Source organism: Strongylocentrotus purpuratus, unplaced genomic scaffold (assembly GCF_000002235.5).
Source record: "Strongylocentrotus purpuratus isolate Spur 01 unplaced genomic scaffold, Spur_5.0 spur5_scaffold_4, whole genome shotgun sequence".
NCBI lineage: Eukaryota > Metazoa > Echinodermata > Echinoidea > Camarodonta > Strongylocentrotidae > Strongylocentrotus > Strongylocentrotus purpuratus.
Window position 1 is genome coordinate 9,091,585 of NW_022145610.1, and position 19,536 is coordinate 9,111,120.

The window sequence follows — 19,536 nt, forward strand, 5'->3', positions numbered from 1 at the left end:
TGTCAAAATGAAACGGTGTTGACAATCATTAGTCATCAGTGGGATGCCCTCCTAGCTTACTCCCTGTGCCCTTTCATTAATTACCTCCGATTGTATGATCATTGTGCTGCGTGTGTGTGTGGCCTCCACTAGTTCACATTCAATTAATGTAGCAGTGTCCATGTCCAGTGTCGCAAGGATATTGCCTGTTGGGGCCAAAAGGGCGTTAACTCTGATATAGATGATGTGAGTTAATGTCCTTCTGGCACTAATATATCCCACTGAACTAATTAGAGATCTACATTTAGTCCTCCATTGATTAACATTCAGTGAATGCAGCAGTGTCCCATGTCCAGTGTTAGATAGGATATTGCCTGTTTGGAGCAAGAAGGGCTTTTATTCTGATATGAAGGATGTTAGTTAATGTCCTTCTGGCATTAATAGATGCCATTGAACTATTCAGTCCTTCTAGTCCTTCACTAGTTGGATATATAATAGACTCTGAGTACAAGATTGAAATATGATATTCGAAACAGAAAACAATTATTATGTTTGAAGAGGTTTGCTATACGAATAATCAAAGTGCTTGGGAAGAATAATACAAATTCAGTGGCAATTTATCTCAGTGCTGAAACTCATAGATCCAAAGCAATTTACTATAAAAGCCTAAATAAATTTTCGGAAAATCATGCTATGTAATGTTGTTTTGAAAGACAAACAAATTGTGCGATATATACAGTTTGAAATATATTGAAAAGATGAAAAACCTCCCAATTTTTTAAAGCTTATTCTTATACTGGAAGCATTATCAAATTTATCTTATTTCATTTTGTATTCCTTTTTTTTTCCCTTCCCCATATTTGTAATTTTTAATGTGTAGAAGGCAAAATGTGGAATGGCTGTCTTGAAAGGGATACGTAAACTAGGCATTGTAAACTCCTTTAATAAACCTCAAATCAATGTATCACCGGCCGGAAAGAGAAAATATATATGCATGATTTGTGTAACCGATCATGCCTGTGATTTTCGTAGATGTCCCCGATTCGATTCGTACTTCTCTCTCCCTCTCCGACCTTGATGCTGATGATCTGCAGAGCGAAGCAAATTGGCAATCAAGTCTGTTCTTAGGAACACTGACATTTCCAATCCAGAGTCTCCATCCATTCCCAAATCATTCTTGCACTTTCCTGGTCTCCGCGGTCAAATCTTTAAGGGGCACGACTTACTTGTAGTTACTCTTTGATATCGTGGAGGCCACGATTCAAAATCCATCGAACATGTATTTGGGACAGAAAGAACACCAAGAAAAACAAACATAAAGCAATTTTAAGAGATTATTGAATTAAATATGAAGCATATATGGGAAGAAAAAAAAAACGAAGTGACCAATTTCTCTTTAGCTCGGAGCACCATTATTGGTTTGTTTGATACCATTTTATGGGGTTTAGAATATATACAGTACTACAAAAGCTCAATTCAAACATTTTCATACCGGTACTCTTACATACACCCCCATCATTCTTTCCCATGTCTTGCCCATAACATCATTCTTGACACGTGAATTTATATTGGATGGTGCCTGGTAAAGAGATAAACCAATACTGATCTAAAAAAAAGATGCAGGTGTTTCTGAGCAAGGTATTTGAGGGATTTACATATATTTACCCCTCATATGTAAATTTGGCACTGATAAACTAAAAAAAATAATCATATTCATTTATGATTTTGTGGTCTAGCGATTTCAAGAACAAAATCATGTCAGGTTGACTTTCTTCCATTGATCAATCATTTGCTTTTTCTCATACACCATTTGAAGAGCCATGTTGTAGCTATATTTGATTCACCGAACGTAAGGGGAAACTTCATGTACTGTACAATGTATGTACAAAGAATGGGAATTAAAAAATGTAATACCGGTACCAAAACAGTGAAGTACGGTATGAGAAATTAGAAAATACTTTGTTAGATTGTGCATGACTGTCCCTTGTCGACCCTGTAGAATTATATATAAAAGCCAAAAGTTATTGCATTTTGCAATTACCATGAATTTGCAATTGTTGTAAATATGTCAATTTAGAGCAACAGTGTTTTTGCACTACATGTAATCTTGGAATGGAAAGTTGTACATTGAGAAAACATACATTTTTGTTGTGAATGAAATTGGTTGGTTGATTGGTTGGAGTTTCCTCACCCTTTCAACTCTAAGAATACATGCTTTGATTGAGTACTTCATGTAATTTATGTTCGCAGGAGAACAAAAGAAAAGAAAAGAATAACAATTGAATAAATGTGCATTTAAAGCAAGTGCTCATACGCCCTTGTACCGTATAAGCAAATATTTGTGTTTGTCCTTGCTTTAATAACATTGTTAGTGTTTATCAAAACACGCTCTGTGATGTTCCGTACCTTGTTTGTTTTCCACATCATATCATTCATCTTCTCTCTCTCCGTTCCGCCTCGTTTGTTTTCGACCATCATCCTCGCTCCTCGTCGCTCGCAATCTTTTCCTAACTCAGACCATGGAGCGAATCTCGCAAGCGTCCGCTCGCTTCAAAGAACTCTTGCGGAGGGTAAGACACGACCGCTTGATTAACACTTCATCTAGAGCTTGGGCTTCAGCCGTCTTTTTTTTTGCGGTGCGCTTTTGATTTCTAATGAAATTCTTCTCTGTATTGATTTTGTCGTGTTGTACCTAGTGTTCATCCATATTATTACTATCCTCTTGCTAGTCTTGTTTCCAAGCAAAGGTAGTTTTTTCCTCATCTTCGTAAACTCAAGATATGTCAGGTTACGTCTGGAGCTTGTAGACTAATGTCTACTTTGTCCTTCTATTATGATATACACTCTCTGTGTGTCTCTCCAGTAGTTGATACTAGTCTGTATCTCCAGACTTAATCTGATATATTATTTCAATGAGAATGAAGAAAAGCTGCCTTAGCCTTGAAATCAGACTACCCTCTCACAAGCCCATGGTGTCCTTTATGCACTCCTAAACTGAAAAGCAAATGGTGGCTCTAGTGGACATTTTCTTGCATTTCACGAAGAAGTTATATATGCCATGCCAGTATTTGAATTGTGTATTGAGACTGCGTGAGAGCCCAAAAGGGCTTTATGCTAGTTCAACAGATGGGTTAGCGCCGTTCTGACCCTCAACAAATGATACATGTATTATCATCTGTAAGATATATTTTGCTTACAAGTGAGAAGTGCTCATTTGATTTTCACTCAGGAATGTATTTTTTTTTTATTTGCTGAGAGTCAGAAGGGCATTCATTTATATATTCTTAAAATGGAGTTAAAGCCCTTTGGCTCTCAGTACATACAAAATTAAAGAGCTGTCATCAAAACATGTTCAACAATTTTGAATTATGTGTATCATTTTAATATTGGAAACAGCACATGTAATTTCAGTGTGTGTGTTTTGTTCATAGAGTTTAGTTCAAGTGTGTGCACTTTCTTTATATTTAGGATATATTATTGTTGATTGTGCAGTTGTATCAGTGATTTTTTCTTTCTTTTTTCTCACTTGTACTGTAGTTTCATATTTTGCTGACGTGATGATTCTAAATCAAATTATAAAGCATCCTTTCTTTGCTAGAGTGATGCATCTTGTTTTAAAGGGTGCTCTATTGAAATAATTTCAAACCTAGGTCTACTTTCTGCAGTCTTTATTTTTTCTTTGCATGAAATGTCTTACATATGTGAACACTTTGTGGAATTCTTTTGACAACTTTGTATGTAGCATGAAGGGAAAATGTTTCTTTTTTTAATATTCAAAATTGCTAGTATTATTGTCTCTGTTTCTTCAATGAAAGTAGCAGAGCCTGACTGCATTTTTCTTTGAATGAGAGAATTAATGACTGCCCATAAATGAGTTGAACTTAAACTTTGACCTGTTGAGAGCCAGAAGGGTGTTAAATCTGTGAAGAAGTACAGTGTATATGTTTGAAATACCTTCTGGCTCAAAGTGGACGATATGTCCTTCGCCCGCATCCCTGTTTTACATATTTTGCCACATTTCAAAATGGCTATTTTTTCCTCTGGTTACACCAATGTATGTCACACATAATATTGCTGCAAATTTATACCTACACCATCCTTCTATGTATTGTCTGTTGATAGCCAGAAGGGTGTTAAGTCATGTACTTTAACATAGACTTTATACCCTTCTTGCAATCAACAAATATTATGGATTGTGAATGATACAAACACTTGTGTTTGTCATTCATTCCACAACAAAAATATTGGCTATTTGAAGTCAGAAGGGCATTAACTTGTTTACTTGAACACAGCAATAATGTCCTTCTTGCTTCAAAAAGACCATATATTTACTGTACATTATGCGGTAAACTATCCTACATGTGTATATGGACATGAAACATTTATGTATTGTACATTCATGACATACATCATTTATAATTTATATCCAAAATTCCAAATCATTCTATACATCTGGGTATGGTTAATAATCTTCATAAAGATAAGAATAATAATAGTGGCTACATGTATAGATGTGTAAAATATATGGAATCTCGTTAGTTCTATCAATACGACTGGATGTGAATCAATGAGAGCTTCATTAACATATACATGTATGTTTAGGGTGTTCCCAAGATGCCTCTATTACAGTACATTGAAACCATCACGATAGCTTGGAAATAAATGTTTATGTTTCCATGCACGTTTCTGTAGTAAACTAAACATGCCAAATACTACACACCTGCAACACTTTCGAGGACAGTCTCACACAAGCCAAGGTCTCAGACATCCTAAAGGCGTGAAAATAGAAATTGGACATTTATCTTCCAATTTTCCCCTTCGTGTTATCCAGACACAAAGTATCCATAGGCCTGTACAAACTGAAACTGCCTTATTTCAAAAGAGCATAAATTATTCTCTCTCTCTTTCCTCGGTGACGCGTGTTGTGAGCATGAAAAGTTTTATTTTGTTTGATCATATTTTGTAGATGGAATAATTGGTAAAACAACTATTTGAATATACCTTCTTTTCCACCATCTTGATAACAAAACTATTATTATTTTCCCCATTACATTTTCCAGGATGTGTCCTTTGGAAAAGGAAAGAATGAATGTTATCATTATTACCGGTAATGAAAAGTCAAATCATACAGTTTTCTTTTTAAATTGAAATACCAGAGAGCCGTGTGCATTATTATTCAATATATTTTTAGCCACATTGTACATGTATTATTAGATGTGCTCATGAACTTCAAAATATCTTCAATTATGCCTCCAAGGTCGAGCCACTAATCACCCTCCTTGATAGGGTGGAGGATATTGATTCCTGTATCGGATCGTTAATTAGCCATGTACCTCATCAAGAGATACATGCATCATGCGTACAATGTATGTGGGTAATGAAACATGTAGCATGTAGAGGAGAAATAGGGGGGGGGGGGAGGAGTGGGAGTGGCCCCCTCCCAATACAACAATTTCTGTAGGCAACTTTTAGAAACCATTTTGTCAAATTGTGAACAATTAAATCTATCATTTTATGATTTTATGATAGGTCAATTCGAAGCTCAATTTTTTTACTTGATAGAAATTTTGTGGCATGCTTGCTATTATTACAGTGCCCCCCCCCCATTCAAAACGGTCTATCAGTGCCCCTGTGCAGCCTGTACATTATTGGGAACTGGTATTCTTAAACTCGGCCCTATACACTTACATGTACATGTGCACTGTACAGTCTTGTCTCAATGTGCCATTGTGTGGGTCTATTTCATGAAAAAAAATCTCAACATTTTACTTTACTCCACTTTAATATTGCAATTCAAAATACATGTACATTGTATGTAGTTCCTGTCTACTAGTATTCAAATGATAACAAATTAATAGAAATTATATCTTTTGTAAGATATCATATATGGAGATTCAGAGTTCTGTCTATCCATTCTACGTCTTTTTTTTTTAAAGCTGATACTCTAAGACAATCCCAAATACTGAGATAATTACATAAATAGAAAGCTTTTAACCCCCATAATAACACCAAATGGTGTCCACCCGACAAAACAAGTTTAGAATAATGAATTTATTCGAGTAAACTCTACCAAAATATCTAAGTCTGAAACCCGGAAGTGCACGTAGAGTCGGGCCTCTATCCGTGACGTCACGAACGGGAGTCGTGGGCTCAGTGAGAGTGAATGGCAGTGATATCCCTACGTAAATGCTATTCTGTCAGAGCTTAGATTTGTTGTTGTTAAGGAGTATATTTGATGGATTTTCTGTTTTCATTTGAATGAAGAATAACGAAGCAACATTTTCCAGTCGCTGATTTCTTTTTATATCCTCATATTCACCTATTTGGTAGAGATTTAAGACGAGTTAACTGCTTAGGAATTAAAGTTAAATCGTGCACTTATGAATAGGCGGATGCATTATAAATTATTGTCATCAGATGTACATGAGCAGTTTTGTAAAACGAATAGGTCTAGAACTATGATAGTACTTATCATAGATGTGTGTGACTGCCTCAAAAAAGGATACAGTACCAGTTAAACATTTTATGTTGTAAAATATCAAACTTGAACGAGATCATGCAAGCGCGCTTCCTCTATAATATTTTGGCGAGTGATGCGGCTCTTGCATGAACGTTCGTGGAGCGAGCAGAATCGGGAGGTAAGACCAAGCCGCTGCTCTAGGCGCTGCTTGCTTGTGATGGAACGTACGTGCGCTAGTTATATGTTTATCGGCAATTGCAAGAGAAAAGTGACGTTGCCAGCTAAGAAAATCAACTAACAAAGACTCGCTCCTGACTACCGGTGTCAGAATTGGTAGATGAAGGATGTTCATGGCCAAGGAAGGCGAAAGACATGGGAAAAAGGAAGAAGAAACCATCGGGAGATCGCTGCAGTGTATGGTAATGAACTGTGCATGGGTAGACAGCTACTGTTCACTCCGTGCCTGGGCCGATTTCAACACCAAAACAAAAATTACATGGTGAAAATATCGACTAATAGCACATCGTTGGCATGTATATGTCATAATTTTTAAAAGGGGAATTGATATTAATACTATGAAGTACTAGGGGAAGGTAAATAATTGTACATAGAATTATGATTTATTAGACTTTTCAGCCTTTGAAACAAAAATATGCAGAAAATCGTATCACTCTGCACATGTTTGCTATGGAACATCCGGGTACGTGAATATACTCTCTCCCGGACGTGAGGTCATAAATAGTAGACCAGCGTCGTGACTGATTTTCTATGCAAAGAGAGGCGGATATTTTAGACATTTCAATGGAGGATTTCGAGTAGACAGAATTTTTTTGTGATATACTAAGTAATTGAAAAACTTAAAAATAACATATACTTGCCGTAGGTAACAAATTAAGGGACATTTATTTGCTTAGAGTATCAACTTTAAAGAGACGCACCAGGCCTGCTTTTTTCAACACACAATTGCTTTTCTATTACTTTATTAGCTATCATTTAGCTGTCTGGAACTTTTTCTAGAAATAGCTTGAAAAGGTCAGCTTCATGACTATTCCATAAATAAAAGCAATAGACACAAAACCAATAACTATCAGCCCTTCATTGGCCCGTCATTGTTTTCAAAAGAAAGAAAGAATTCTTCACGGTTGTGAGGTTTCGATCGATTCTAAATGCAAGCTACGAGCTAAACGACAAATTGATTCAGACAGAGTGTCCATATATTCACGTCACTCCGGTCGAATGCCCGCTCAGCTCGAGCTGGAAAGCAATACCGTTATTTGCGATTCAAATTGATCGTAGATGCATTCGGAAGAGGTCGTCGTAACATGGTAACTGACCGCACTGCCTATTTGCTGCCAGGGAATCAAACCGTTTCTGAATTTTTCAAAGTGATACTCCAACTGCATTCTACCCTCCCAGCGGTGGCGCCGCCAGCTGTATTCGTCGGAGTTGACATTGGCTATAAATAGATCATGATGTCATGTCTTGAGAACTCAAGTTTCGATACGTCACATCCAGGAGTCACACTGCTTTTCTCTCTCCATAAGCCTGTTTTCATCAGCTTGAGATTGCCAAATAGCCCACTATTTCTGATTTGGGAAATAATCCTGAAGTTACACATCGCGTCTTCATCAGCTCGAGATCGACCTTGAAACTTGACCTTGAGAAATTAGCGCAAGATATTTTGCTCAGTGTTCGCGCATAGTGCGAGTCTTCGGGCTGGTGAAGATGCACCGGGCAAATAGCGGGATATTTCGCAAACTAGCCCAAGATATCTTGGGAAGATTATCTCGACCAAATATCCCGCTAATTGCAACTTCGGGCTGATGAAGACGCAATTTAACTGGATAATTTGCGATTAGGATAGATGACATTGCGGGATATTTGGCAATCTCTAGCTGATGAAGGCAGGCCTCATGTGCTGTTTGGCATGTGTATTTGTATCACACAATCTTATAAATAGTCGTCCCTTCGTTAAAGCCAAGCTGAGTTTCCTACGAGTTTGTGGCTGGTGTTAATTGCATTTCGTGGTCCTTCCCCTAAAGGCTTTTGACTTTAATGGGAAATACCAGAGCTTTTGTAAAATTCATGAAAATGATTTACTAGTTAGCTAGTATTCAGTGACATTTGAAACTGTCGTTGAACACTGCCCTCTCTCTTTCTCTTTCTCTCTCTCTCTCTTTCTTTTCCTCCATTTCTCCCTCCTCCCCTCCCCCTCTCTCTGTCCTATACTTGTATTTCTCTCAATTCTGTGTCTTTCCCTTTCTTTTTCACTCCTTATATTTCTTTCTTTCTCTGTTTTTCTCCTTTTTTCTCTTTCCAAATTCTCTTTCTTTCTCTATTTACTTTCTTACTTCTGTCTCCCCTTCTGTCTCTCTCTCTCTCTTTTGTCTCTCTTTTTTTCCATCTCTCTCTCTCTCTCTCTCTCTCTCTTTCTCTCTTTCTCTCTTTCTCTCTTTCTCTCTTTCTCTCCCTTTCTCTCTCTCTCTCTTTCTCTTTCTCGCTCTCTCCTTTTCTATTTTTTCTTCTTTCGCCTTACATATATTGAATGTCTCCCTGCAGTGATTTCTTGCCAGATTTTCAATCAAGAATCCACCAACTAAAATTACCAATTAAAAAGCCCAGACTACTCTCTTCTAATGATACTATATTTCCTTATGTGAAAAACGTCTGCATCAAATTGTAAGGACTGATATCAAATATTTTACTTTTTTGATTAATTTTGCAATTTTGGAAGGCATGCAATCGAAGCTATATGAAAGATGTATTTTACACCATATAGTCTCATATAACCTCGTAAATACTTGTTTATCCGTCCCCCTTGTTGCGGGAGACCGTATCTGATTTGATCTTTATCAGCATAATTACTTACAATTTCATTTTCCAGAATGATTGACAAGATCGTTTGATCGTAATCAGTGAAAATTACCTGAAATTGTGTTTTCCATAATTACTGAAAATTTCATTTTTGAGAATGACTGGCAAGAACATCTAATCGTAATCATTGAAAATTACCTGAAATTGTGTTTCCAAAATGACTGAAAAGAACATCAAATAAAGGCTTCTCAGAAAGCAATGCCCTTGAGGTGTGCACTCAGTAGATCCTTACATGAATTTGATCAAATTAAAAAGCCCTAAATTTTTAATTAGATCCTTACATGAATTTGATCAAATTAAAAAGTCCTAAATTTCTAATTTGTTTATGTTTGCATGTTGTGTACAAACTTTTCTTGTTCATGATGTATTCAGCCTCTGTTAACTTGTAAAGTCAATAATTTGCAGGCACAAACCCCTGTCCTTCGTTTTGCGTAACAGTGTCTGCACTGTGAGACTAGGCTGATGGCATGCTGCATAGGCTGTGTACTGAAGCTGCTCCGGACAATACAGCCAAAGACTGACAGAGCTAGGCTCTGCTCAAGGCTTTAGGCATTGTGGTAAAGTGTCAAATTAGAGTCTGTGCCTCAAGACTATGCAGTCATGTACATGTACATGTACATGTACATGAAGTTTACAGAGTCACTGTTTTGTTTACATCACAATGTGAGGGCAGGTACTGGTAATTATTGTTCTGTTTGACTTGACTTGGAGATGGAATTTACAAGTGGACAATTGGAATGTTTGCAGGCTATCTACACCATAAACAACTTGGATATTGTCTAAAGCCGAGGTGAGGTCAGTTCCATTGACTGAGTTTTTGAACAAATCCCAATTAATCCCCTGTATGTGTGTGATATGGCTGTCTAAAGGAAATCTGTGGTCCATATGGATAAATAATGACCCCCCCCCCCCCCCCAAAAAAAAAAGAGCAAGCACTTGGGAGGAAGTACTCCCCAGGCCCAATTACCCCCGCCCCCTGCCCTCTCCCCAGTATGAGTGTCAATATTTTTTTCCCTTATCAAACTACAGTATAAAGATACGTTTCTCCTATAACATTCATATGTGTTATAAAGAACGATTAATTAAATACTTTGATTTGGAAATGCCTCACACAAAAAGGGTAATGAACATTTAAAAATACATGTCAACAAAAAGTTGGAAGTAAGTTGAAAGGAAACAAAATATATGGACAATGACAGTGCCAGTGGTATGAATCCCTTTGAAATTATTTCAATGTATTTGGAAATTTGGTAGAAATAAATCATCCATTTTTGAAAAGCAATTTAATAATATCAAAGATCATCAAGGATCGAATTACATCCCAAGCTAAAGATCTGATTTCATCCCTCATTTTTCTGCTAAAGTTACCCAATCCCTCTCCCACTCTTTAAGGGTCAGGGGCAATGTCAATCTTGGTGACCCCCAGAGTTCAGGCCAGCATCATCGCTTGCCTGCCTGCCTGCTGCATCACCGGCAAGCCTCTGACATCTTGTCCACATCTGCCTAATCGCTACAACCAACCGACAACATCCCCCGTGATATTATACCCAGCCGGGTCTGTCTCGGTACCGGGGCACTGTGTAATAGGTCTTGCATACGTTCTGTTTACTTGCTGATTAGCAGAAGGAAATCCCTGCTATTCAAATGCCTTGCATCGCTGGAGCAAGCCAGGAGAAGGTCCTGCCTATTAAAGAGGACGTTGTGTTGGCGTTTGGGACTAGGAAACCCCCAAGCTGGCTTTCAATGGGAGTCTAAAGTGTTTGAGGTGTGAAGGAGAAGAGGGTCGAGTTCCATCTTTCCTTAGTGCTGGTACCATCGAGTTTACAGCCGAAGAGCTGGATTATGTCGCTTGACTGCCTCCGAGGGAAATGCTCTTTGTATGCGAGGGATGATTTATACCCTGAGCTTTAAGGAGCATTGTACGCAAGTCAATTCACAACACTGGAGATCTGTGTAAGGTACAACTCTTGGGACTCCACTGCCCAGCCTGTGTATAAAGGGAACTGGAATATCTATATAATTATGTATTTCGGATGACGAGATACTGTGTTATTCATCTTTGGAATTAGATCAGTGGACTGATCGAAGTGCGTATTGCTCGTGAGAAACACCTCTCAGCTAGTTTTTGGTTTGTATGTATGGGACTATCAGCCTTATTGCAGGTAAGAACCCATCTGTAAATCAGGGATAGTAATTAGCTTGAGATGCAATTTCAACTCTGCGGTTATATGTCCTTAGAATAATACATATTGGCCTAGTACATGTATATGGGTCGGGCATGCATAGCTAGCATACAGGATGGTATTGTTGTTAGGTTGACTACACGGTCATTCATTATGACTCACTTTGGTAAATGAGCTCAATTTACATAATGTGATTTCTAATTGAGGTAAAATTGGGGAGGATACATGCATAACCCAAGTTAGCATAGATAGAAAGGAGATGATGTCCCGTGGAAGGTCTTGCAGTTGATTTCTATTTTAAGCAAAGGGCCTGTAAATGGATATTGGATAACATTGTTTTCATAATACATTGACACTTGAGGAAAGGGAGTTTAATATGTGAGTTTGGTTTTCGTTCAGTAAATTGTAACGGCATTATCCAAAGGATTAATTTATTAGGATTCTATTGATCAGGATTGGAAGGTAATTCTTTTTGCATTCACTACTTTAATAATTAGGCATCATAAGTGCTCTGTAATACTATGTTTTGACAACAAAATGGATTAGAGAGCAATTTATAGCTGGTCAGCATGGGAAGCTGTCTAGAGCTCTATTATATATTAATATAGATGTGGACAAAAAAAGCAACACAAAAATAAATAAATAAAAATCCCTGATATATATGAAAATAGATGCAAGGAAATATAATCTTAAATGCAATAAATGCTTCTGAGAACATTAAAAAGAAGAAGGTATTATTAAACACACTTTGTACAAATTGGGATTGGTCTTTTTACTGTTCATTAATAGAAAGCCAAGAATAGACCATGCCATTCATGTATGCCTACATGTACAAGTTGTCTCACTAAAGACCAACATATCTGCTCTGTAGGCTAGGAAAAGCATTTGTAATTGGATAAGAGATGCTTTTGCAGTCATGAATCACCATTTGTATTCCTTAAAATGACCTTTATCTCAGGGGAAGGGGGAGGGGCAGGCAGCTCAACACTCTGACTTTTCAGAGAAAGATATATATATATATATATACCAGCATTTATCTTTAATACTTTTGATGTCATATGGTATTGGGGAAATTGCACTGGTATCTAATTTAATTCATTCAAATTTACATCTCAACCTTGATACAATAACACCCTTTGAGAAGACAGTGATGTTTCTTAGCCACCCTCAATCTGTGTGTAGTAACTTTCAAGACGAAGAAATTCCTTGAATGTTTTTAGCATTTTTGTGCCTTATATGGCAGCCCGGCTAAAAGTTAAAGCTAGGTAATGTACAGGCATCTTGAGGAGACCAATCCCTTTGGTTGGATATCTGCACGAGTTTTAGAACGTTATTAGGGTGATTTCATTTCATATATCCCATTAGATTTAAGAACTTGTTTACCGGTATATTTCATTTCATCTGAAAAATGAAGTATGATTTACAAGATTATTACCATTGACTGTTGCGCCTTTCTGGCGTCACTACATACCAAGCAAGAATTTTTCATCAACTAAAATGGAATATATGAACAGTCAAAAAGGATGAAAATGCTGTCAAAATGTCCTACAGTACGATATACCTGGTATTGCACCGTATCGATATTATGATGTGATGATAGACGATCGCTTCCTTCACATTGCAGTTTGTGTTTATAGTCTTCCTTGTCGATGGGCAACGCACAGAGCGATGATCATCCTGAGTATGAACTCTATTACCAGATCCTCAAAGTCAGGCACCAGGTATACATGTTACACTCCACTCTGCGTTCATACATAGCTTCAACATCGTTCCAAACAACGTTCCTTCTGAAAGTTTCCAAATGCAGTACCCAATTATCCTGGTTCAGAGGCACTGGGGGCATGGGAAAGGGGGGGGGGGTTATTAAAGGTCCCCCACCCCCATTTCAACCAAATAAACTGGCATTCTTTAAGTACAGAAGAAAGAAATTTTTGTTTTGCTTTTCTCAAAATTGTCAAACATTGTGCCCCTTATTTTCCTAGATCCACCCTAGCTCAAAGGGTATTTGTTTTTGTTTTTTTTCCCACTCCTCAATGGAAATATGTTTTGTTTTGAGTTCTGAGGCATTTTTATAACTTTACACCATCTCCAGCTGAAATATGTAATGAGAATATGTGGGGAAACATTTTTTGGGAATGCTTGCTTAACTTCGTGTGAATTTGATTCATGATTTGATGCAAAGCTTTAGCATAATCTGCAGGTTCAAAATTTCATTTCATTTTAAAGAATATGTTTTAAACTTTTAAAAAACATATATGTACATGTACATTCAGGCCCGTAAATGCGCAACAGATGTTGAGGTTATGTTAACATGCAGTGGTGACATACACTGTACAACCAGACTAATAACACCAGAATTATATATAATCAATACTACTAACACACATATCATCATCATCATCATCATCTTACGTCTCTCTGCATCCAACTGTGTGTACCTGTATGAAACTCTCCTGTACTCGTATATAGCATGCCTGGCAGAAGGTCATATCTCCTCTGCATGGACTTTTGAATGTTGTGACGGAAGATCGTTGAATTTGAAGTTAGGACACTACAGATAACTGTGAACAGACCAGTTTACTAACATATTCAAATTTATGGACGCCTCTTTGCTGAGGATCTAGTGACGAGTTATTCCATGAACTGCAATACTTGGAATCCAATCTGTGTGCATTTCTTGTTGCTATGTCGGGCAAGCCTTTCAGATTGTCTAGAATGACCTTTGTTCAGAAGTTATGCATAAAATTTGAATATGTTAGTAAACCGGTCTATTGATTCATAGATGTACATAGTGGTTTGAGAGTTAGAAGGGTGATAACTCTGTATTTATAGGTGATGCAAGTTGTGCCCTTCTGGCTCTGAACAGAAAAAATAGAATTGGTATTAGATAAAGTCACCTGTATTGAGCTATCAGGACATTAACTTGTATGCCTCAACACGGAGTTAATGATCTTTTGGCTCCAAACAAACAATATCTGTTGAGAACAAGAAGGTTGTTAATTCACATTTACTCCAACGCCCTACTGGCTCTCAATTGTGACAACATCTCATATTACCGTACATATTCAACTTCAAATGTCTGTTTTCTTAGTCTGTTTCATTCATCGGCAAACGTGGTCGTAGAGAAGAACCTGAATACACTGTATACTACCAGGTAGGATTTAGGGTGGACACCAATTATAGAAGATTCACCATTCTGAATATTTTAGTCAGTTTTTGATGGGCGATACCTTTGCTTTATGAATTTTAGGGTATATTGTGGTTATTCAGTTCTTCTCCTGCTTTTTGACACTTTCTTAAGATTGCCCCTCGATATCATTTTGCGAAAGGGGAGCTTTTGTATTTTGGTTGGGAGTTGCATGATGATGTTTTCCTCTTTCAAATTGTGTTTTTATCCCTTACTTTCTCTGCTTCATAGTGAAGTTCATACTCAGTTTTTCTGAAGTGTACTTCTCTCACTTCCTTTTGTTCTATCCTTTTTCTTTCCATATTCTTCCTTTCAGTTCATAGTATAGTTTCTCCTTCTTTCTTACCGGTAATCATGTTGAGTTGAGGAGGGTGCTTTGTAGAGGTTCATGTCGTGTCTCGTCCAACAAGATGTCATCTGTTCAGAGCCAGAATGGTGTTAACTCTATGTTGAAGTATATGAGTCAGTGCCCTTCTGGCTCCAAACAGACATTGTGTGTGTTTTTCTTGGAGAGTCTTTTAGTACTACTTCTCTTTCTCCTTTTATAATTGTTGTTGTCATTGTTTTTTTTAAATCTTTGAATTTCATTTCAAACACTCTTCTTCTAGTTGTTTTTATACCACCACTGGTGATAAAATCATTCCTAAATCTTGTTGGTGTTATTCCTGAAATCTGGAGCAATTTTTTTCTTCTTCAAATATTTCTGTTGAGTCTAATTGTATTTTTTTGATTTGTTGATATTCATATTTTTTCAAAAATCTTATTGCATCTGTCATTTGAGCCGTGTGGATATCTGCCTTTTAGAATTCAAACACAAGTGACTTGTTTGTTTAAGCTTTAATAGTGCATGTAGATAATCAGGAGGGATGTTGGGCTTCTGAGGCTCTGTTTCATATTTCTTCAGAAAACCATATGAAAATGATAATTTAAAGTGAACTGCCTGTTTGATATACATTTAATTTAATCCTTGCTTGGGTGGATTGTGTAGATTGATTCAGATTGATTCAGCAAAGAGAGAGAGAGAGAGAGAGAGAGAGAGAGAGAGATAAATGAATGAAAACATTTATGAACCATACATAAGTCTCACAAAGATATATGTAGTGCAGTCTTACTTTTTATATTGTATTTACTGTTTTTTCCTGTTTTTCACATGGAAAACTTTATTATTGAAATTCATTCAAGTCTTTGGGACACAAGAATTAACACTAACAGACATACATTACATGTTATAAAAAGCCTTTCTGTCTCTTAGCAGATGGCATGATTTTTGTTGTTGTTTACTTTACAAATAAATGCTTCATTGCCTTTTTAAAAAACAATCAACTTTCTAGACATGCTTCTGAAAGTACTTTTCATATCAGTTTCATTTAAAAAGCTTTTAACCTTTAAGGGTGCTTTTTAAAGCATAATGTTACTTGCTTTTAACATATCGTAATAGTCTCTTTTGAATCAAACCTACATGTATATTGCATGCTGATATTATTGTATGAATTGTGGATTGCATATGTTTACCAATTTTATTCTGCTTTGTATTTGATAAATAATTTGGCATATTCTTGTTCTCCTTTTCATATATATTGTTATACATGAATGCATGCAGTTGCATTTTCTTATCATATCCTTATTATATTCTTTCATTGGTGTTTTGATCACTAATGCATGCATTTTGACACATTTGCTTTTCATCAGTTTTAATCCCATCTGATATATATTTTTGTGTGGTGTTTTTAAACGTTCATATTTGCATATTTGTAAAGGTGTCATATCCTGTGTGACCCATATATGTATTCTCATTACAAATATATATTTTAGGTACTCCAGTGTCATTTTTCATATATTTCCTCACTAGTATAGTTTTCTAGTTAATTTTCAGATATCAGATTTTACTAGATAGTTTAAGCTGTTCAAATTTGTTTTTTTGGTTTAAAAATGGAACTTGTTGAATAAAGTTTGCTCCCTTTAAAAAGAGTTCTACTTCTTACATATATTTAAAGGGGGGAAAAGGGCAAAGGAAATGGAGATAAAAGAAAGAAAACAGAAAAACTTTACAAGTCCTTAAACATATATGTATATGCCTGGTTAAATCTTTTCAGTGTAAATATTAGCCAATCAAGTACAATTTTATGGTCGTTAACATTCCATTGCCATGGTTTCCATTGAAATCTACACCAATGCAATCAACAGGAATATTTGTAGAGGCTAAACATCCTTCCTATAAAAGAATATTGACTTTTGTCTGTTATTGTCCAGTCTAAATCCCTGCGGTTTGCATTCAGTTTACCAAGTGCAGTCATTATTGGACACTTGTAGAGAGGGAAGAAATGTTGACATTATCAATTGAAAGCAATCGCAGTATGTACAATATATCAAGGATAAACTCTTTTTTTTTTGGAGTGGGGGGGGGGGGTAAAGTTTAGGAGTTGTGCTGCATGATAATTCAGCGCTATTCTTGTATTTTTAGTGAAGGTGTACAAGAAGAGATTGCGGATTTTCAATGTCCTGTAGGGAATGTTATTTCACTAGAGACTGCTTTATTTGACTAAATATTGACTATATATTAATGAGCTGAACCAAATTGCTAGATTCATCATGAATAGCACTAACTGGTTAGCTGCCCTGAAAACAGTTGCCTTCATATTTGCATAACCATTGCAGAGAAGTTATCCAAAGTTGAATTTGTTTGAATCCATGCAAGTGACAAAAAATAACCAGTTAGCTAGAAACATTTATTCCTAAAATCTCAGCCACTCTGAAACAGAGCCGTTATTGCGAATATCAGTACTACAGCTTTAGATACCGTAGGCATTATAACCATTCACATTTATAGCCATTTGAAGTGCATGCTTTATTGATTTTCTTCCATTCTCTTTCATAACCCTCATGATTTTATATTTTTATGTTGGGTGTTTTTCTCATCTTTTTGTTCCCCTTTACCTTTTTTTTTACGACTACCTTACGACGACTAGGCTAAGAACGAACGGCCCTGTGTGTTGGACAAGGAGGTAGAGTCGGTGGTGATGGAGCTCCAAGAAGAATTGATCTCGGTCAGGTTAAAAGAAGCAGAGTCGGCGGAGTCTCTCAAAACTTTTAGCACCAAGATTGAGAGTCTGGAAAAGGTACCCCTACCCCCCCCCCCCCAAGAATAAAATGATCAGAGAAAGCCACAAGTAGATTTTTCACTTCATTTTTAGGGAGATCGTTTCAAGTGATCCCCAACCATTCACCCATCTCCCCCCAATGCTATCAAGTAATCAAAACGTTTTATATAGTAGTAATAAAATAAGGAAATAAAATTTGATGAAAATGAGAAAAGGAAAATGAATTGAACAATATTCATTAATTGACATGCTTTGTGGTATAAATATGATTGAAATCATTTTTTTGGCTTTGAACACCTAATTATAAAGATGAATACAATAACCACTTTACATCTAAAAACGACAATTTTAGACGAAAATATTAGTAGAAAGCACTGTGTTTTGTTCCAAACACAAATTGTCCCATCATTGTAAAACATTAATATCTGTGATTGATAAAGAAAATGTGATGTATAAAATGACATGGCCTCTGACTTTCATAACACTTTTTTTTATTTTTTTATTTTTTGTTGGCTCACTTATTTATTTCCAAACATAACCAATTACACAAAATGTATCCAATACTCATTTTTTATTTTATTTATATTATTTTCATTTATCATCTTATTCATTTATTCCCGTCATCAAATTTATTCCCACCCTTCCCCTCCATTTTTTGGGGATTCATCTGATATTATTTGAGTTTCCATGCGGTTTTTGTTTTCCTTTATTTAAGATTAATTGCTATTAATTAAGCATGTATCACGCTTAACTGTTTTCTGAATAAAACAAAAGAAACGCTTCCAATTTGAAAACTAATCAACACAACTCTGAACTATAATTTTTCTAACAGAAATAATTACAGTCAGGGTTCAAATATACTGTCTTTCAATAATAAACTATAATTGTCAAAATATGTTAAATTATATTTGTATTTATATTCTGATCTCTCTGTTCTCATGTATATCTTATAGCCCCTGTTGCTCAGAATATTTTGTATATATTCTGTATTTTTATTTTACTTGTTGACTTCTCCTCTCCTGTCTATTTTGCATTGAAAATGCTTACTTAAATGTAATGATGATGGCTTTACATGAATGATAATATAATATTCCTTATCTATAAGAGATGATTTGTTGTAAAATATTTATATTGACAGTACATGAATTAAAACATTGTTACATTATTTTGTTAATATTGGGCACTTAAATACAAAATACAAATAAGTAACGTGCAATTCTTAAATTTTATCAGGGGGAGGGAAAATATTAATTAATAATTTTTTTTTAAATGAAAATTTGACGTTTTAAAGTTGGTTATGGAAAGCATTTACTGTGAAACCTGAAACTTTTCAAAATTTTGTGAACCGTTCAGATTTGTGAATCACACTTGTGAAAAGTTTATGTTGCTAAAATGGCATTGTTTACAACTCTTGAAAGATTCTGGTTTTACAGAACATCGTCTGTTTGGAGCCAGAAGGGCGTTAATCTACTTCAACACAGAGTCAACAGCCTTCTGGCTCTGAACAGACAAGATAAAGTAAAATATATTCTTTCTCTCATGGTTTCCTCCGTCTTCTCTTCTTTTTCTTCCATCCTTCGCTCCATCCAGATCAATCAGAAGTTACGGAAGGAGCCCGGCCATTCCATCGCGGCCCTCCAGGATGAGCTGATCGCCGTCAAGCTGAGGGAGGCCGAGGCCAATCTCGCTCTCAGGGAGCTCCGGGAGAAGGTCAACGACCTTGAGTCCCACTGGCAGGTAGGTTGGTTGGGGTCA

General features: G+C 36.3%; 1 protein-coding gene across 2 annotated transcripts in view; it reads left to right on the plus strand.

The window, feature by feature from the left end:
• Positions 1-19,536, plus strand: part of LOC594521 (EVI5-like protein) — an 86,709-nt gene that overhangs the window by 41,620 nt on the left and 25,553 nt on the right. For both annotated transcript variants that reach the window (XM_030998011.1, XM_793957.5), the window contains exons 12-13: positions 17,650-17,799; positions 19,372-19,518. In XM_030998011.1, the coding sequence (XP_030853871.1) occupies positions 17,650-17,799; positions 19,372-19,518 (297 nt within the window). The remainder of the gene's footprint in view (positions 1-17,649; positions 17,800-19,371; positions 19,519-19,536) is intronic.